This window comes from Monopterus albus, unplaced genomic scaffold, assembly GCF_001952655.1.
Source record: "Monopterus albus unplaced genomic scaffold, M_albus_1.0 scaffold90.1, whole genome shotgun sequence".
Classification (NCBI taxonomy): domain Eukaryota; kingdom Metazoa; phylum Chordata; class Actinopteri; order Synbranchiformes; family Synbranchidae; genus Monopterus; species Monopterus albus.
Window position 1 is genome coordinate 38,106 of NW_018127970.1, and position 20,938 is coordinate 59,043.

Consider the following 20,938-nt stretch of genomic DNA (forward strand, 5'->3'; position numbering starts at 1 on the left):
TCTGATTGCTAAATCAAATCAGCTGACCAAAAATCTATCAGCCTTGCTTAATATGGAAACTACAGGTAATTATCTAATGGAGGGGAGGGACACACCTGTTACCTGGTCTGTTTTTCCTACAATCTAGGCTTTAACTGATCATAATTACCTTGAATCATTTGTTAGATTATATTTTAGTTCTGTCATTTGATCGGCCCAGTGTCGATCAGTCCGTTTGTATTATTAACAATGAGAGGTACTGTTCAGTGACAGGCTACTACCACTGAAAGTAATAGGGAACGAAGAACACATGACAAAGATAATTGTTTTTAAACATTTCAGTGATTTTCTCACACACACTGCATGTTGGCAAACCGGCGGTCCTTGGCCCATCTTTGCTCCTAAGGGGCTCGGCCTTTCCTGGTGCCACTGTTGTACCAAATCATGATGCAGGCACCTGTTGACATCACCTGGTTCAAGTGGAATCATCATTTCATTGTTTCACCTCATTACTGGTCCTGAAATGCAGCCGTGCCAACTTTTGCTGGAATGTGTTGCGGGCATCAGAATTGAAATGAGTGTTTATTTTGAACAAAGAATAAAATTGATGGGGTGTCATGTAAAGTAATGTGCAGCTGTATTGTTTTCAATGTGATACAGGACACAGATGATCACTATTTATCACTATAAATCACTATTTTCAGTTTTAATTTTAACTTTACGTACCATTCCAGTTTCTGATTTGGTTTTATTTATTAGTTATTTATGGCTTTAAGTGAAGTTGTATACTCTAACCCTCAAAGTACAATGACACACACACACACACACATCATACCTTCTGAATGTTGCTTATTCATGGTTTATAGACTGATTGAACTCCTGTTTTTCCACAGGTGTTGTCCATTTAAAAATGCCCTCTAACCCTGTGTGTTACGACTCGTTGTTCATACTCATGTGCTCATCACAAGAGGATCTGAACACCGTACCAGTGTGGCAGCTGAAGAAAGAAGGCAAGATATATGAAATAACAACTGGCACAGAGTCTGAGGTGATGGCAACAACAAGGGGTGCCAACGTTACACTTAGAAAAATAACAGAACTCTGGAAAGGTATGTTTGTTTCAGCCAGCTGGCTTATAGTGAGTGTGTACATGAGAAATTAGTGATAGAACGTAAAGAAGCACATTTAGTCAAATACTTAAGTGCAGTTTTGAGATACTTTTAATTTACTTGAGTATTTTGATGTCGCACCACTTTACACTTCTACTCCACAGCATTTTTGAGGGAAGTGAGGTGTTTTTACTCCACTGAATTTGTCTGACTGCTTTATTTACTATATTATTCAACTGATTACAAGGCCAAAGTCAGTTTACAGGCTTTGGAGAGGCTGCTGCATATGTAAAAAAAATGTTAAAGGTGAAGATACAGTATGTCAGCATTGTGTTCACTTGTTTCTGGTTCCCATAAGTGGTCCAAAAAATCTGTTGTTGCAGGTTAAATTACAGATGCTGAATGAACAGTGGGTACTTAGTTGAGGTGGTAGGACTGGTTTGTGCTTAAGGGAAAACCCTGTGTAAAATAATCTGATGGATTTTCACTGTGGCCATTTATTTTTCTCACAAACACAGAGTAATTAGAGTATATAAATGTTGTACACATGGTGGCTTTCCCTCTCATCCCTATTTCTTTTTTTTTTCTTAGGAGAGTACACATGTACCTACACACAAGGCTTAACACAAGAAGTCACCATACTTCACAAAGCCAGCGCTGTAATGGATGTTTCCCTCCTGCCAAAGATTGACATCACCACAGAACCACAATTTCCACGTTGTAAACCAAATACAGATTTAGTGAAAGTCAGAGTCATCTGTGATATAGGCAATGAAGACAATGAAAATTACACAGTGAATTGGACAAGCCAAAACATCATGGCTGACATAATTTCAGTAAAACCTTCTAGTAAGTACATTTTTTGTGTTAATTTTCTTTGACTATTTGTTTAAATTAACCCCTATGCAAATTTGTTCTGAAAATATATGACATGCATATGTGATCCTTGCAGGTTCTTCAGGTTCTTCTGTTCATGTAGGTGATACAGCGGTTAACTGTATGAATCCAAGCGTGATTCCACAAGTAACGTGCACATTTACAAACAGGTGCAATCAAAGCAGAAGTGCTTCAGTTGGTATCACTATCATATATGGTATGTTTTAGTTCAGATGTTGTCAGAAAAGAACAGCTTTTTCAACATCACTCCATATGTGCTAGCAATATATTAATTGTTTGCTAAATTCTCACAGCAAATATTTGTATGGCATATGAAATATTTTATGTCTCGGTGATCTTTACGTGCTCCAGCAGAATTTCAGAATAACCTCTTGTTATCCTCAAGTTAAATTTATACAAGTTGTTTGTTACCGGTTGTAATAAATGATAAATCAAGCTTGACCGTTTCTCCTTCCAAACAGAAAAGGATCAATTTTGTGTAGCTGAAGGTGACTGGAAAGACACCAAAGCTGGATACACTGCAGAGATAAAATGCATGAATGCAACTGGAAAACGACAAAGGAAATGCACAGCTGGGTAGGGCTGAAAATAATGATTATTATTTTTTAAAAACAAACAGTGTCAGAATTATTTTTCCCATTTACCTGTCAGTCATATTGTCCAAAAATAGCGTCATATGCCAAACACACTTAATTTTACCCAAAATTTAAACTTACAAATAATCTGAGGAGCTGAAACAAAAAATAATGATGTCTGTTGATGATTGTTTTTCTGTTGACCGACTAATGTATTAGTCCAATAACCATTTCAGCACTCCAGAGACATGGGAAAACGAGGTGTCGGCGTGCGTGAACTCGGATTTGGCCGGTGTGCTGCAAAGTGCAAATGTATGCTTAACTTTAATAACTACAGTTAAATAACAAGATCTCTATTATTTAATGGAGAAATTATTCATTTCACATTTGCAAAATATAAAGCAATAAAGCCTGGTATTCAAAAGCTAGCCTATAACATTTTGTGAGCAAAAAGTCATACCACAAAATGATATTTTTACATAAGGGATTATCTACTTTTATGCATTAACTGGTTACCTTCAGGTGTTTGTAGATGAAATCCTTGGTGGTAGCTTGTACTTTACATTTTGACACAGTTAATCAGCAATTAACTATCACTGTTGTTACAGATCGTTGATGTTGGACTTGGCTCATATGATACAAATGCTGCAAATGTACTTTCCCGCCTTCAGAATGCCACTAATAAGACAGATACCATCAACACTTTTGCCAATGTAAATGCATCCGTCCATGTACTCGTCAGTTTGAGTCACAAGTTGCAAAGCATAAATAATGACTCAGCAGTGAATGTAAGTATTACAAAATGTTTGTTTTTTGTTTGATGTTATTATTGGGTTTTAACCAGTATGGAGGTTAAAGGGGATTTGTTGATAAACATTTCTTCATTTATAGTTATAACCTTTATGAATTTAAAAATATCAAACCCTGTTTTGATTCAGTTTTTTTCTGCAATAGCTACTCAGTGTATTTATATTCAGTAATAGCCTATATTTACTGTATAGTAATGGTGGAGTCCTGTGCTAAAAGAGGACATGAAGTTAATTGGGGTGAGAGTAGTGGATGCTGAGGATAGAGTTAGGTGGAAACAGATGATTCGCTGTGGCGACCCCTAATGGGAACAGCCGAAAGAAGAAGAAGAAGTAATGGTGGAGTCCGCCATTCCTGTGCTGGGATCGGATTACTTTCACAAAAATTTAGGCATGGATACCAGTGAAAATTATCTTTTAATTATAAACGGCCTCAATGTTTACTGTTCACGAGCTTTACACCATGTCAGATTTGCATTAGGTTACTGTTAATGCAAACCAAATGTTTCCTCTTGCTGCTGCTTCATATTAAAAGGGCGAACTTCTCAAAATCAGACCCAGTTCAAAATGCAAAAGATGGACGGACTTCTTATTAAAAGTGGGAGAACCATTTTATCAGATGTACTTTCTCAGAATTTTTAACAAAGAGGCTGCTCAGTGAGTGCTTGCATTTGTATTAAATACCACCAACCACGTACTGTATGTCATCACATCAACCAGGACAGAAATCTTAAGGATTACAACTTTAAACTTCCATATTGGTTCTTTTTTGTCAGTATTGAGTATGAATACTGTCAACTAGGCATATTTCCCATATATTCATGCATATTCTTTTTTGTAATGAACACAAGCAGGAAAAAGCTTTTCCTACCCATGAGGGCACATGTTGTACTTAAATCAACTGCTATTAAAATGAGCCTCTTTTCTTTTCAGGATCTTCTGGAGTCATCCAGCAATATGCTAGAAAGCTCTCTTGAACAATCTTGGAAGTCTAACCCTAACAAAGACAATCTTTCATTGGCAGAGATATATCTGGATTCTGTTGAGCAACTAATTGATGGTACAAGCATAACAACTGTCAAGAAAAAAACAAATATAGAGGTAGCTGCATGCAGTAAACCAAACTGCACCAACACAGTGTTCAATGTCTCAGTCAGTCTTGGTAACTCAGATGCCCAAAATGTAACAACAGCTGGGTTTAAACAATTGGAGAACTACTGGCCCACCTCTGATGACGAGCGCACACCTAACAGCATTATTGTGTCAACAACTACTGACAACAAACAACTGGATTCAGTTGAGCTTCAGATTGACTTCCAATTGCTCAAACCAAGGCCTCGCAATGTTCGAATAGACTGTGTCGCATGGGACAACGCCACCAGAACATGGTCACCACATGGATGCAAATGGCAGGGTTCTTCAAATGAAGGACGCTGTGTATGCAACCATTTGTCATCATTTGCCATTCTAATGTCAAGGTCTCAAGTGAAGGTCCCTGGGATTAATGAGATGACCTATGCTGGACTGTCTGTCTCAATCTTGTCTCTCGCTATTAGTCTCGTTATTGAAGTGATAGTCTGGAGTGCTGTCGTTAAAACAAGTAATTCACATGTACGCCATACTGCCCACATAAACATTTGTCTTGTCTTGCTAATTGCAGATTGCTGTTTCTTAGGATCTTCTGATCCAAATAATATTTCAGAAATCTGGTGTAAGACCTTGGTGGTGTTGAAGCATTTTTGTTACCTGTCCATGTTCTTTTGGATGTTGTCTTTGAGCGTCATGCTTCTTCATCAGACCGTTTTTATGTTCCACCATGTGAGTAAGAACAACTACCTGAGGTTCTCGTTAGTCCTGGGCTATGTGTGTCCTTTCCTTATTGTTACTATCACAGCTCTAGCCAACAATGGTGGTGCTGAAGGCTTGTACTACTCCCGTGATACCTGTTGGCTGATATATGATGGACTTTTAAAAGGGTCTATTCATACATTTTTTATACCAGTTGGTGTCATTGTTTTCATTAATATTTTCTCCATGGGTGTGGTAATCCTGAAGCTTTTGGATCACCCTGTGAGCACAGAGAACTTTGTTGAAAAAACAGCTACCAGAACTGTCATAAGATCAGTTATTCTCTATACTCCAATCTTTGGTGTCACTTGGCTCTTTGGATTTGGTGTAATGGCTCTTGATCTCACCTCTGGAAACATAACCTTTGCAGTCCATTATGCCTTCACCCTGCTAAACGCATTCCAGGTATGGTCAATATAATCTTCACCTAAACATCTGAACCAGCGGAAATATCTCTCAGTCAATAACCAATGTCATTTTATTTGCAGGGTTTGTTCATTTTGTTAACCACGTGCCTGGGGGACAAACAGGTAAGGTAGCTTTGCCAACTTAAATCACACGCCTTGCACTTCTGAATCAATTATGTTGTTTGGCACTGTGTGTTACTATGAAAGTAGGCCAACAGAAAAGAATTTGAATATTTAAAGCTTCAGGATTCAAAGGAGAACAGCATTTTTTTTTCTTGAATCACCATTCTGCACCAACCATTATATCCAGGGTGAGAAGTTAACCCACTTGATGCCAACAAAAACAATTATTTAAGCTGGAGTTAAGTCAATCGTTAAAGGAATAGTTCAGCATTTATGCTTATTTACTTTCTTACAAAGAGTTAAAGAAGATGATCAGCATCACTCATGTCAGTCTGTTAAATATGAAGCAGCCAATTGGGTTATCTTATCATAAAGAAAAAAGTGTGTAAAAAAAAAACTATTTGTGGATTTACAAAAAGTCTTGTTGTCACCATGAAGTTGTTAAGAACTAGAGGAGACTCCCCCAAAATAGTCACTGCTCTAAGTCATTGTTCATTACACTGTTTTTGTACAAATTAAACAGAGGAGATAAGACATGTTAACTTGCAAGCTTTAGAGGCTGTTGCTCAACAGATTTTGTTGCCTTCAGTGCCAGGCATGTTGTTTCACACTATTTCGCTTTACTCTAAGCTAATCAGCTGCTGGCTTCAGCTTCATATTTATCTTCTCATCGAACTCTTGGTGAGAAAGCAAATAAGTATTTTTCTCCAAAATTACTAGTCCTTCAAAAATTTTGTTATGGGGAGCAAAAAGCTCAACATTTTTACAGTGAAGAAGTATTTAAGGGAATTGTGGTATGATTTAAAATTTGAAAGAACAAACTTTAGGCTTTGGGGTCACTAAATAAAGGAGTGTAACCAAATTACAACACATCATAATAACAAGTTAGACTTTTGTCCTATTTTTTTTAAGAAGTTCAGTGTGGAACAAAAATGCTAAACAGGTATGGCATCAAATCATTAATAATGTTTTTATTCATTTCTGACAGACCCGTGAAGCACTGCTGAATCATTTCAAGAAAAAGGTAAGTGCATGACTGGGCTAACTCAGATGCAAAACACCACAGTGACAATTGATTAATTTTACACATCCCTCTCCTCCGCTGTCCAGGCTACTGCATCCAGCACCGACAGCACCACAAAGTTAGACTCAACTTCGATGTGAAAATTGCTTCAAATGTGTGCACTCTTAAGCCACAGCAATTTACAGTACATTTTACACATAATACCACAAATATGTGACTATTTCTGATATGCTTTGTTGTTTATTTTGCTTTGATACAAGTTAAAGTCCACTGTTTAGTAGAAAGGGCTACTGAAAAATTCTGAAGCTGTATTTTTTTTTTGTTTGTTTGTTGCATTATAGTCTATTAATATGAAAAGTGGTTTAAGTAATACTGTATATTAGCCTGCATGTTTTTCATTGCACTGAAATGCCACACAAAAACTCTCAAATGGAAAGCTGCATGGATGTGACTCTTGTTTACATTTTGTTGTGTGAAAGTGAGCTAGGCGTCTACATCCGAATGTTGCTTTTAGAGATCCTGTTTTCTTCATTTTCTTTGCCCCGTTCTGCCCATTCCTCATCGGTGTCATCAATAGGAATCCCTTTTTGGGCTGCCAGCTTTCGGTAGGCCTGGCTCTCAATCTCCGCTCTGCAATGTACAAGAAGTTAATTACTTAAGTGATGTCATTGATTAAGATGAAGTTATTCCACATTGGGTTGTGCATTTGAAAGAAAGACTCTGTATTAAAATATGACATATGCATGCAAATAAAGGACGTATAATTCATAGAATAAAAATTGGAAAATTGGACATTTTATACTTTTTAAGAAATCGAACACAGTCCTGGTGTCCATATATTTCAGCTATCCGCACTGGTTTGTCTCCACAGCTGTCCTCCTTGTCTATAGGGGCATGAAGGGAGTGTAGCAATCGTAGCACGGCCAGCCGGCCAAACTCTGCAGCATAGTGTGCAGGTGTCCATCCATGCTCCGTCCTCAGACATGGCCGAGCTCCGTGCTCAATGAGGATCTTAACTGTTTCTGTATGTCCTGTGGAAAAGGCAACTGAATGTGATCCGACACATGCATTTATGAACCCGGTGACTTCTTTAAGTGTCAAAACATTTTAACTATAATTTTAGCCTATTGAATTTGTGAATGGGAAATCTGATAAAATCAGGAAACCATTTGGTTAGGTTAAACTACAAGGACACCTTGACCACTACAAGTTAATTTACGGTGAAACACCCCTGGTTTCATTGTAAATAGAAAACAGGAACATATGTGAAGATTGGTGCAGTGAGGCTGCAGCTCATGATTAGAGTGGAAGAGGATATTTTCTACAGTTCAAATGCTGCCCATAAGTAATTTAGGCTACTAAAAATATTAAAACTGAGTTATTGTTCCAAAACATGGTCTGATGCCCAAAATCTTGATGTTTAAAAGTAGTTACATGTTCAGTTCATTTGTTTATTTTGCAGACCAGTTTTTCCTACTGAAAAGTTGACAAGAGAAACCTAAGTACAAATATCCGATACAGTATAATCCCCAAAGGAGTAAAATATATGAAGCTGACACTTTCACAGCATTTTGGTCACCCATTCCAATGACAGGCAGAGCCAGGTGCCGCCTGTCGGGGAAATTTCCATTCATCCAATAACTACCTTTAGCTGCTGCCCAGTGAAGAGGTGTCTTGCAGCTCCAGTCGACGTCTCTATAATTGGGATTGCATTTATTTTGCCTAAGAATATCCTGGACTCGATCAAAATCGCCTACTGCTGCAGCCTGGTGTAACTCTGTCATTGTCTTACAAAGGTTGCCTAGCGACCGCTGAGCGACACAACATGGCGCCCTGTCCTAAATTGAACCGGTAAATTGAGGCTTCCACCTGCTGTACATTGAGAAGAAACCAAGCAGTGACGTGCGGTGAGGTTGAAAGCTGGTGAGGCACTAACTCTTTTACAGTCAGATTTACAAATACAAATTGTCTGTTAATAGACAATGCGTTGTTTTATATCTCATATCAGCATTCTTCACACAAACGTGACCCATATTTAATTTGAGGTTAAGATTTAGGCGTACTGTTTGCCTCACCGAGTAACTTTTTTTTACTGGGTTTTATGGTTAATCTGGAGCCTAAACACGTTACAGAACTACATTTTATACATTATCCAGATTATGGCAAGGCAGAGCATATAATCAGCGTGTTTGAAAGCGTTTTATTTGTGATATATAGAGGGACAGCGACACACTATTTGCATCGCATACAGTTTGTGAGGATTACACGATCCACCGAGAGGCACAGCAAAGTGCTGCCTCATCGCGCATCTCCTCCATGTATTTCAACGGGACATACGTAAATTCTGCTATTCTTTATTGAAAGAAATTCCTTCGACATCGGATTCGAACGGAAAAAGGGCCTACAACACACACCAGCCGACAAATATTAACATTTATTATATTTTATGGTTAACTTTTTTTCTTTTCAAGATTGACAGGGGAGGCTCTGCCTCACCTGCCTCCCCTGGCCGCACGTCACTGGCACAGAGGTTGAAAGTAACTAAGTACATTTACTCAAGTACTGTACTTATGTACAGTTTTGAGGTATCTAATTTACATGAGTATATTCATTTTCTGCTATTTCAGACTTCAACTTCACTACATTTTACAGGAAAATATAGTACTTTGTACTCACTACATTTATTTGTTAACTTTAGTTACAGACTGAGATTAATTAAACAAACTACAGGATAATCACAAGACTTTATTGACCCCTGGTGGGAAATTCACAAGTTACCCAGCAGTATGTATTTTTAAAAGCTCCAACATGACTTGTGATGTATGCAATAATACACCAATAAGCAACAGTCCAATAATGATATGCATTAATGTAAACTGCCATTCTGCACAATGAGTACTTTGAGCATATTTTATGTTCATACTTTTACTTAAGTGACAATTTGAATGTGGGACTTTTACTTGTAACAGAGTATTTTTACACTATGGTATTGCTACTCTTAAATAAACAATCTTGAGTATTTACACCACTGCTTTTGCATTTATATAGGCTACTTTAGGGGCAAAGGTCTTCATAATGGCTAGCTGACTGGTAACTTCTGTCTGCTGGGAAGTAGCACATTCATAAAGCAATACATCTTATATGTAGCTAGCCTTTGATAATGTCTAATCAAAAAGCAGAAAATCTGCTACTCTAAGACATTGTTTTTCAACCGTTATTTTTCATTATACAGTAATTAATTTCATTTAACGTCCCTGACTCCTAATTATGGAACGATAGGCTATGTACAGGAGTGTGTCTGTGTTCCCACATTCTGATAGTTTCAATAAAAATGAAATGAAAAACAGACACTGGAATCATAACACTTGTGTTCACCTCTTAAAGTTAAAACCAATAGGCCATTTTAAAAATTCACCACCACGTTTATGCATTTACACAATATTTCATTTATTTAGGAAACATTTGAGTTAGCGCAATTTCTAACACAACAAGTTCACAAAAGTCAAGATTGCTCTGTCACAGCTGTGTTTCCCCACAGGCATTTATAGGAGTCCAGAACTGAAAGGAACAAACACAAAGATTAGATCATATTTTGAAAACGTAAAATCTAAACATTAATATATTCTCAGTTTCCTAATATTGACTTTCACACCTTAATGAAATAGTGTCTTAATATTTCACCTGTTTGCCATTAATGAAAAGGTCCTTGCAGTACTTTATGATGGCAGAGAACCTTTGTGACACAAATTTCTCATGGTCTTTACACAAGACAAACTGGTTGAGAAGACCAAGTCTTACCATTCATTTGATGCATTTTTCATGACTTTAATCCCCAACACTCTGGCCCATAGTCCTGGTTTCATTCTGGTCCACTAAAGACAAAAGATCAAATAGCATTAAATAAACTAGGGAATATGATACTTATTAAAAACCTTAATATACTGTAATATTTAAATTTGCATATTTTAATTTGTATGAAGTGTAATCTCCTAACCTGATTCCACTCTTCTTGCCAAGGCATGTTCTGTGCCCAGTCCTTTCCAGTATTTCTTCATCAGTGTATTCACAACCACTCCCTCACACTCAACTTCCACAGTATACTGACTAACTGCCATTTCTGAATGATCCTTCACAGTGAACACTGTCACTCTAAGTGGTTTATCAACCAGGAGATTGTAGAAGTCATCATAAACATCATCATCCCAGGAGCCTGTTGACTCATCAAATCCATTCAAAGAGCACAAAAAGGCCTGAGGATCCATCTCCAGCAGATGCTGAGGCAGTGATCTCACATTCTTGATGTTAACATCAGATTCATTTCCATAGTCAGTGAAGAGAACATGGAGAGTATCGCCAGTTCTCTTAATTACCTGAGCTCGGTACCACTGGTTGTCACTGGAAAACAGAGCAAGGCATGGACTGCCAGGATGAAGAGTATCTGGGAACATCATGTCCTGCTGTGCATGTCCTGCTTCTTGAGCAAAGACTGAAACTTTGCTAAGATCCTCTGTGTTGGCATATTGACACCAGAAGAAATGGGGTTCCACGATACAAGAGGCGTATACCTCCAGTGTTTCATTTTTGGAAATGTTTGGCTTCCTGTACACACAAGTATTCAGATTTCCTTTGCCAACATTGAGGTTTGTTTTCTTCAACTCAGTCTGACCACCTTGGAGAAAAGTTTCTGTTTGAGCCATTTCAGTTTTAGCACATCCCATGGAGGATGGGTTCCAGTATTTCTGCAATAGGCTATTTATAACCAGATTATCACACTCAATTTTCACTGCATACCGAGGAACTTCAATCTCTGAATGCTTTTCCATATTAAACGTTGTCACACTGAGTGGTTTATCAACCAAGAGACTGTAGAAGTCATCATAAACATCGTCATTCCAGAAGCCCTTAGACTCATCAAATCCATCCAAAGAGCACAAAAAAGCCTTGGGGGCTTTCTCCAGCAGACTTGGAGGCAGTGATCTCACATTCTTGATGTCAACATCAGACTCATTTCCATAGTCAACAAACAGAACATGGAGAGTATTGCCAGTTCTCTGCATTACTTGAGCTCGATACCACTGGTTGTCATCAGAAAAGAGAGCAAGACATGGGCTTCCAGGATCCAGAGTCTCTGGGAACATTATGTCCTGCTGAGCCTGTCCTGCTTCCTGAAGAGGCCTTGACATGTTCAGTTCTTCAGTATTGGCATACTGACACCAAAAGTAATGTGGCCCAACAATACAAGACGCATATGCCTCCTGTGTCTTGTTTTGACAACTGTTTGGCCACTTGTAATTGTAGATTTTCATATTTTCCTCAGGGCAAAGAAGTGAAATTTGTGTTATTTCTGAGTTACTGTGGCTACCTTGTGTCACAGTTCTTTTGTCCTTAAGAATGACATCCAAAGTTGGTTGTTTTTCTTCAACTGGAGTCTTTCCATGTTCAGTCTCTGGTACACGGACAGTTGGGGATTGTGAACTCATCTTTGGCTCATCTCTAGCAATCACTCCCTTGTTGCTGTGGACTTTATTTTGCTCTGTCATCTTCATTACTGGCACATTCATGAGCTCATGCGTGAAACAGTCCTCATTTGGCACACTAGCCCATTCTGAGCGGTTAGAGAGCTGCTGATCAGTTTTCTGATCTAGACCAGTACTCTTTTGTTGTGCCATCTTTGATATCTTCTCTCTGACTTTTACATTTACATTCAGGGACCTCTCAAACATTTCAACAATTAGCTTGCCTTTTGCCGCTTTTGCTACCACCGAAATGGTAAAGTTATGTTCAACGGTATGATCTGCAAACCACTGGTTGACTTCTTGTGTCACTTCTCCTGGGACATCAAACAGTGCTAGTGGAACAGCCAGCACAGGAACAGACCTGGCAATACTTTCTTCAGAGGGAAAGGGCCGAATATCTGATTTATTCAATGCAAGAGTATCACCATAGTCTACGAAGTGCACTTTAGGTTTTGGAGACATTTCTACTATTTGACCTCTGTACCACTGATCATCAGTGTATCTAGCAAAGCAAATACTATTAGGTTTAAGTGGGTGATCTCTGCACTCTGGCTGGCCAGTTAGTTGTTTAACACTTTCCATCACTTTATCATACAAATGAGAATTCCTGTGCAGTTGGCAGTAGAAGTGACTGACACTCTCTGAAGAGGTCACCCGCACTTTTTCTTTTCCACCCACCTCAATATTATATGTGGAATAATTGTATGCATCTGATGGGACCTTTGAAGGAAGCTGCACATGGGCTTTAGCCTGTGCACAGTTCTGAGCCAAAACCTTGCATGCACTGTCATGTGGTGTTTCAGTATCTACCACGTTAAGTGGCAGACCTTCTTCATCAGATGCTACATCTTCTACAGTGCATTTCAACTCAGTGTTTGATGATGCCCCTGAATCCACAAACTTCTGAAACTCCGCTAATGAAGCATCAGTGCAAGAAACAGCACTTGGTTTAGAGGGACTTTTTTGATTGAATAAGCAACACTGAAAAGCCTGTGCATTCAGTCGTAAGAAAGCTGGATCAATGGGGCATAAATCATGCAGAAGTATCCTTCGAGTTTCACCATAGTCTATAAATTTCACATCTACAGCAGGGGAGTCATCACCTTTAATGATCCTTGCTCTGTACCACATACCATTGTCTCGATTACGAGCAACATAGATGGAGTCAACAAGTGACTGAGGATGGGCAGATTCATAGTGGTTTTGCAGGTCTTGCATAAGAAGTTTAAGAGCATCATTGTGTTCTGTTGACTGACACCGGAACTTCTGCTGACTTTCAATGCAAGATACTTTTACACTGACACTACTTTCTACTGTAAACTCACTGTCATCACAAGCGTTGTGCACCTCAGAAGGGAAACCTGTTGGAACAACCCTGTTGCTGTGTATTAAAGAGTCTTGGTGTTCTGAGCTCTTTTCGATATGAAGGTCATTAGCACCAGAAGTGGGTACATCATATGTCCTGCCATCGATTGCTAAGTTCTTGGTGCTTGGCAAAGTTTCTTCTTGCGAATCACCATTTACGTTGACTTGGTTCTGTACATCAAAGCATTGTTCTTCAAGAGAAATGAGAAGTGGTAAGGGAATGGGTTCATTCTGGACATTTGAATCTTGTTCATTCTTAGAGGGTGGAAAAAGTCCTGCCTTCTCCAAAAAACGACTGTTTACACATGTTGCATCAGCTGCATAAAGAGTGACATAATAGACATCTTGAGATATATTGTGGTGGTTAAACCTGGCCACAAATGTCTGGTTCAAGAGCAAAGATTTCAAGTAATCAGACTGGTCTGTAGTCCACCCTGTGCCATTGTCTTTTACTCCATCGAGAGAACAGAGATAAGTGACAACTGGCATTCTCAGGAATTTCCCATGCAGTGGTCTGATGTCTCTAACTGGCACTAATTCAGTTTTTCCTTCATCCACATGCAAGACTTCTACAACACCATCGTTGTTCACAATGTTTTGCTTTAGTAATGAGCGATGCCATCTCCCATTTACTCTAGCAGCACATGAATCACCACAGGTCTCTGGTCGCACATCTCCAATATCTGAACCTTCTTCATAATGTTGGTGGATCTGTTCTGATAATATCTTCTCTGCTTTGGAAAAAATTTGGAGCTTGCAAAAAATGTGATGTGGATGAATTACCTCTGTCACCTTAACGATTTCAAAGATGTCAGCTAACAGTTCTGGGTAAAAATATTGGTCATGCTTCTCAAGTTGGCAACTAACATTCAAAGTTTGTTCCTCCTTTACATGGTCAGCCTCAGAAGTCTCTCCTTTGGGTAATTCTAGACATTTCTTTGCAAGGCCTTTAAACTTGTCCCCTGGTATTTTCTTTGCAACACCAAAGTTACACATGTGCTTGGAAAGAATTGGTATATCAATGAGAATTCTCCTGTATGGCATCAGTACATGGTGAACCAGTCCCTTAAACCTCTTTCCAGGCAGAGACTTCAAGAACTTTGTGGCTCTTTCTGGACAGTTATTCTCAAGGGAGAGGATGTTTGCAAGTATGCAGGATTCAATTTCAGGAGGAAGGAGAAAACTGTCACTGTGGCCCCAGGCTAAATCTTCTCTTGTGGCAATGTGGGGCTGTCCCTGATCAATTAGAAAAACACTGTAAGTTTCACTTTGTAGTGATAAAATCCGAGCTCTGTGCCATGTGTCATTGATACAAACCAGACAATGGTCCCCTGGTTTTCCTTCTGAGCCATAAAACTTCCTTTTAGGAATTTGAATTTCCTCTCTCATTTGCTCATAAATATACTTCCTTCCATCATCCATGTTAACCCATAATTCCACAAGACCCCTGCTGGAGTTTAGGTTTACCCTTGTGATAAGAACCAGTACTTCTGATCCTGCCGTTGGAAGCCCGGGAATTGAACACATTGTGAAGCTTGGTGCTCAATTGTACCTGCAAGATAGAACCAAGAAATGTATTAATGTTAAGAAAAACATGCCTTTTAATCATTATTATAAAGCACTTAAAGGGTAATGCTATCAGTTTGTCCCTGGCAGTTCAGTTACTATCTACATGCTTAATCAACTTGAGCAATCATTTAACTGCTCCATGTCAAAATGGCTGCCACATAATGTTTGGAAAAAATAAATAAATAAATAAATAAATCAGCATTAAAACTTAAAAAATTACATTTGTATAAAATCCAAAAACACTGCTTCACTGAATTAAGCAGGGTTATTTGGCATCAAGATCCTGTTAAGCGTTTTTTCAGGCAGTGACCATCTGTACACTTTATACCCAAATTAACTCATTAAAAAGCTACAACACTTTCAAAGTAGACACACACTGAATTATGGTGGATATCAGTAATTATTCATCTTCAGCTTGACTGTACAAAGAAGCCTGACAGGCAATGTGAGAGTGATGATGATTTATCAGTTACAGACTCCAGATGCATCCTACATATGAAAGAAACACAGGAAACCGGCATCTGCAAAGTGGAACCATGGTCTTAAGTAGGCCCTCACCTACACTGACTGATAAGGGACTTAACGGAATATTTGTCCTTTAACAGAACAAGTTGGGACTTGAGATAAGAGCTGAATCAAAGACTGACAGCCTTTAACAGATATAAACTAGAATTTTAGCACCACTTAAATACAAGAATTTCCATAAAACGTGAATGGATCAACTGTGTCAGCGTCCAAGAGGGGCAACCTACATCCTATTAGTGCGAGTCACTAATGCAAAAGTTGTCATCCCAGTTACGCTAAAAGGAGTTGTAGGCTACATGTTCACAAACGGGAAATCAGCAACTGTGGAGCACAAAACTGTTAAAACCTTCATTGTATTCCACCTTCACCATGTGAAACAGTACACACAAGTGGTTCCCAACATTTCCAACAACTCCACACTGTCTCTCCGGTGTGCCATACATCTCCATCATAAGCATTTAACCCGATTAACCTGAAATAATATGCGAGCTCTTACATGACTCGTTTGATGTTCTGTCACCAGGCTGGCTGCAGATAACACGACACGCTGTTCCTCTCTGTTTGAATGACAGGCTGTAGGGGGTGGTGCTCACGTGGGTTTTTATAGGCAGCGGTTACGCATGGCGCAGGGCCATTTATAACGCCTCGAAAGATACAAGCAGGCTCTTTTGAACATTTATATGGGCTAAGCTCCAAATATCGCACCATTTATTGGCTTATGAAGTTTACATCGGGACCTTTTCATTCAAAAGCACAAGGCTCACACAGGTGGATGAGCAGCCAATCAGGCGCTGCATGGTCTGTGTTCCGTGTTTGGCAGCGTTGTCTTCCACCCATAACTGCTGCCGTTCAGTCCACAACACTGCGAACAGGAAGTTTTTAAACTCTTGTCTTTCATTATCATGTTATTTCTGCAGGCTGCACACGCAGGCGATCGCGCAATGGTAGGCAAAGTTTATAACAAGATTGATTGATTATTTGTTTACCAGACGTTTTGTGGTGTTTTGAATTCACCTTCTGTTGTATAGTGGCTGACAGTAAAGTGTAATTTTGGACTTGTGTGCGTAGTGTTGAAAACACTGTGCACTCCCAGGGTTTCTCTGATGTTACAGAGTGGTGGGAATTCTACAGCTAGTTGAGCCACTGGATGATATCCCACTGACTGGCTGACTGAAGAGTCTGTAGGCATATAGAGCTCTATTATGTCTATATGCTTGTACAAAACATTTTGAAATAGGTTTATGTGAGGCAAATAATCTCAGTATCAGTATGAATCAGAAAAAAAAATCTGGAAACATGAAATCTAGAATAAATGTTCATCCACAGAGCTGTGTGCATATAACACCTGTTTGCGTTGCTGCTGAGCTGCTGTCTTTAGGCTGTGGCTTCCTGGCCTGAAAACAAAAGGCTTTTTTTTTCTACATGCACACAGTTGGGCAAACCAGTTTTTGTAATCGCATTCTTTAAAGCTGTTCAAATTTATTTAAACGTTACCCTGCCGTAGGTCTGACGTCACATATTCACACTCCTGAAAATAGCAGACCGCATAGTTTTTGAAGTTTTGCTCCGTTTCACAAAAAGGAAGAACTTGAAGAACCTGTTTAGCAGCACAGAGTGATGAACGTACTATAGTTAGAAGCTGATAACATCAAATTTATCAAAGTTCAAAAGTTCTTGGGAAAGGAAATAAGTTGGTGTTTAAAGTGTGCATCATGATGTCCACTGTCAAACATGAAATCCTCAGAGACTTTTGTTATGGTGAGATTTTTTGTTGTATTTTTTTCCCCCATTGTAACACAAACACAACATAAGACATCGCAAACTTGCAACTCAACAACTCAACATAACACAAATGAAGGAGTCCATCCATCCATCCATTGGTTGGAGCACAGTTGCCCAGACATTCCTCTCGCTGGCAACAAATGATGGTGTGACAATCTCTGATCAGCTGCAGCTGTACAAATTGATCTGTCAGCTGCATAAACTTAAATACTTTAAAAGTGGACTTAACGTGGCCTGTCAAGACTGACCTGTGGGTGTCTCATAGTAAAGAGTACTGACATCAGTGTTCTGCTTCTTCCTGTTAATTATATTTTCAGTGACTTGTTTCACAATGAGTAAAAGGAAAGGCAAAGTGATCAGTGATGCAACAGCTGTCAAGAGCCGGAGAGTGACAGATGCAGCAGATGGTACAAATCATCAGGGACCATCCACCAACAGCTTTGTCACTACAGCTCACTCAGCCACAGTAATTCATTTCTTCATGAAGCACCAGTTCTTTGTCTTTACTTCTCAGCAGCTCATTCGATGTTTAATGATAATTTCTTTATCTATTTCTAGGGAGATATTGGCCTCATTGAAAGCATCACTCTAAAGAATTTCATGTGTCACCACCTGCTTGGTCCGTTCCAGTTTGGCCCCAATGTGAATTTTATTGTTGGCAACAATGGAAGTAAGAACCATGTCTCTAAATGTCATGTAATCTGCTGCTGGCTCTGCCTTGTGTGTTTAACACCGTATAACCCCCCAAGGTGAAAAAGAAATCCACTGTGTGTACTCCCTTTAAATGAAGGCCTCTTGATAATCAATCTCCTGATCAAACAGAGGTCATTTAATACCATATAGGACTGTAACTGTCTGTATTTCAGCAGCGGTCGAGCTGTTAATAGTTCTACGGATAAACAACCAGATAGGCAGATGTCACACTTAGGGCTTTATTTTGTTTTGTTTGTCATATGACAAGAAATTTCAGATAGAAATTTAGAAATTATGTTCGGGTCTGTGTTGGGTTCGGACTCGTAGGTCAAACTTTAGGTTAGACGGCTAGAGCACTCACATGTCTGCTTCATTTAATGATAAGGGAAAAAACACCATACAAACTTAACTGCATCACGCTCGGGTCAGGTTGGGACATTATATACTATAAGCTTGTCAGGTCCTTGGCGGTTTCAGATGCCACACTCTTGGGCCCAAGTTGGGTTTGGACAGTAATATGCCGCCCGATCTCATAACCCCAGCACACCCTCATGGGCTGATACAGTCCACTCTGCTTTGATTTTCTACTGCATTTATCTTTGTGTCTGCCTGTCAAGTTTACACAAGGGTGGGGCTGCACCCCTCACACACACACACAAACACACACACCCCTGAGCAGAGGCTGTGCATCACACATGTGCTTGTAATGATAATAGTTGAGCTGTGAAAATGCTGACATTTAACCAATTTAACCAGTCATGGGCGACAGCCCTGCAAGCACCCACCTCTTCCCCTTAAGAAACTGTTTACCCTAAGCAGCTTTACTGATGCATTTCTATAGATTTGTATTTATTTGCATACAGTTCATCCTGGTATTCATTACTGTGCAATTTGTTTTCCATGCTGTGGTTTAATTCCTCATCTTGGTTGTTTCCAATTAAATTCTCAGGTGGAAAAAGTGCCATCCTGACTGCTTTGATTGTCGGCCTCGGTGGAAAGGCCACTGTCACAAACAGGGGGATATCGCTAAAAGATTTTGTGAAGACCGGAGAAAAGTAAGACAGATTATATAATGTGTTGTTGGAAATGCTGTAATTTTCTCTACCTGTAAGAAGATGCTACAAGAATGCCATTGCAGTATATTCTTTTCTGTAGTACTGCAGATATAACAATAAGGCTGAGAAACAGAGGACCAGATGCTTATAGAACGGACTTTTATGGTGACTGCATTTTCATCGAGCATCGTATCTCAAGTGATGGAAGTCGGACCTGCAAGCTGAGGAGCAAATCAGGTGACTTTTCGTGACTGTCAGATTATCCTCATGCCAGGGTGAGTCTGTCCCAGTCCTCTTAAACCTTCCCTAAATTTAAGATTCAGCAAACACACTCGGGAGTGAAGTCAAAGCACTTCAGTCAGACTGTCATCACCCAACACTGTGTACATTTTTCACCCTTGGGTCGTGCCCAAGTTTTCCCTATAAACTCACACTCGTGCGTTTTATATGCATGCCACTGTCTTGCTGTTATATACCAAGTTTTATATTTAAGTTGTAAATGTCAGAGTTATTTTATAAAATGAACTGCACTTGTTTGCTTCTGAACAGAATAAGTCTTCAACCTGAAATGAGTGTTTAACTGACCACGTGATCTCGTGCTTTACTCTGCCGTTGTCCTGTTGTAAATTGTAGGGCTGCAGTTAACTGCTGTGGTCATTAATCCATTGATTAATCTGTCAGTTATTTTCTTCATTGCTCTATTAACTGCTTTGTGCATAAACTGCCAGAAAAATGTCAGGTCAAGATTATGTTTTCAAATAGCTTGTTTCATGCAACTTGCAGTTTAAAACCCAACAAGGTTCAGATTCAGTTAACTGTTATAAACGACTGATATGTGAGAAGCTGGAAAGCATTTGGAATTTGTGCTTGAAAAATTACTAAAATGATTAATCAGTATTCAAAGTAGTTACCATAACAGAGATTGTCCCGTATCTTGTATTTTAGGACAACTTATCTCAAACAAGAAGGAGGAATTGACCTACATTTTGGACCACTTCAACATTCAGGTACTCACTGTGAAGCTCCTTTTCTTTTTTTGCACGTTTGTTTAAGCCCTGATGATTGCCTCACATATTTAATATCGTAATTATTTTTGAGTGTCCTAAACGCATCCTTGATATACTGCAAAGTTATATACTTGTTCGTGTATTGCAGTTGGACAACCCGGTGTCCATTCTCAACCAAGAAATGAGTAAACAGTTCCTGCATTCAAAAAGTGAATCAGAGAAGTACAAGGTAAAACGCTACCATGTTTGTTCTGACCCTTTGAATTTTAAGATGCTAATATGATTGTATGTATTTCTTAGCTGTTTAAATAAATGTTCTTGTTTGTCATTTGTAGTTCTTTATGAAAGCAACCCTGCTGGAACAGATGAAGCAGGATTACATCCACATCAAGCACACCAAAACAATCACACGACAGCAGGTGGAGAGACAAGAAGAGGTACTGTGTTCAACATAAAACTTATGGTTGAAAACATAAAACCTGATTTATCGCACCAGGTACTTTCAATAATAACTAATGGTAATATTTTTAACACAGCTGCAGTGTTCTTTGTTTTCTCATAGTTTTATACCTTGAGTTTTGTGAGTTGTGCCCCTTTTTTCTGTTTGTTTTATGTATTGTCTTCTGTCTTTTCTTTCTCCCTCTATGCCCTGTTCTTC

At 39.0% G+C, this 20,938-nt stretch overlaps 4 protein-coding genes across 9 annotated transcripts in view; 2 read left to right on the forward strand and 2 right to left on the reverse strand.

Moving 5' to 3' along the window:
* On the forward strand, positions 1-6,908 carry adgrf3a (adhesion G protein-coupled receptor F3a). The gene is made up of 9 exons (XM_020607940.1): positions 1-65; positions 873-1,088; positions 1,680-1,856; positions 2,447-2,561; positions 2,797-2,872; positions 3,169-3,348; positions 4,300-4,989; positions 6,733-6,768; positions 6,855-6,908. The coding sequence occupies exons 1-9, from the start codon at positions 53-55 to the stop codon at positions 6,906-6,908; spliced, it is 1,557 nt and encodes a 518-aa protein (XP_020463596.1). The 5' UTR covers positions 1-52.
* On the reverse strand, positions 6,697-8,618 carry ankrd66 (ankyrin repeat domain 66). The gene is made up of 3 exons (XM_020607953.1): positions 8,414-8,618; positions 7,571-7,799; positions 6,697-7,398 (listed from the first exon to the last, which is right to left on the reverse strand). Exons 1-3 carry the CDS (start codon positions 8,550-8,552, stop codon positions 7,260-7,262), a joined length of 507 nt encoding a protein of 168 aa, XP_020463609.1. The 5' UTR covers positions 8,553-8,618; the 3' UTR covers positions 6,697-7,259.
* Positions 8,605-20,938, forward strand: part of smc6 (structural maintenance of chromosomes 6) — a 21,778-nt gene continuing 9,444 nt past the window's right edge. For 3 of the 5 annotated variants that reach the window (XR_002275528.1, XM_020607949.1, XM_020607951.1), the window contains exons 1-8: positions 16,599-16,687; positions 17,843-17,991; positions 18,084-18,195; positions 19,168-19,273; positions 19,374-19,510; positions 20,219-20,280; positions 20,429-20,509; positions 20,616-20,717. Coding sequence is in view for 4 of the 5 variants with exons in the window: in XM_020607949.1 (XP_020463605.1) it covers positions 17,857-17,991; positions 18,084-18,195; positions 19,168-19,273; positions 19,374-19,510; positions 20,219-20,280; positions 20,429-20,509; positions 20,616-20,717 (735 nt within the window). In the remaining variant the exon portion in view is untranslated. Of the gene's footprint in view, positions 8,692-16,545; positions 16,688-17,842; positions 17,992-18,083; positions 18,196-19,167; positions 19,274-19,373; positions 19,511-20,218; positions 20,281-20,428; positions 20,510-20,615; positions 20,718-20,938 lie in introns of those variants that run through there. The other 2 variants (XM_020607950.1, XM_020607952.1) reach the window with 2 other exon arrangements.
* Positions 10,199-16,321, reverse strand: tdrd6b (tudor domain containing 6b). Of its 2 annotated transcripts, XM_020607948.1 has the most exons (5): positions 16,240-16,321; positions 15,117-15,201; positions 10,763-14,885; positions 10,567-10,640; positions 10,199-10,326 (listed from the first exon to the last, which is right to left on the reverse strand). In XM_020607948.1, the coding sequence occupies exons 2-4, from the start codon at positions 15,174-15,176 to the stop codon at positions 10,594-10,596; spliced, it is 4,230 nt and encodes a 1,409-aa protein (XP_020463604.1). In that variant the 5' UTR covers positions 15,177-15,201; positions 16,240-16,321; the 3' UTR covers positions 10,199-10,326; positions 10,567-10,593. The 2 variants fall into 2 exon arrangements, with proteins under 2 accessions (XP_020463604.1, XP_020463603.1); XM_020607947.1 differs by having other exon boundaries at positions 10,763-15,201.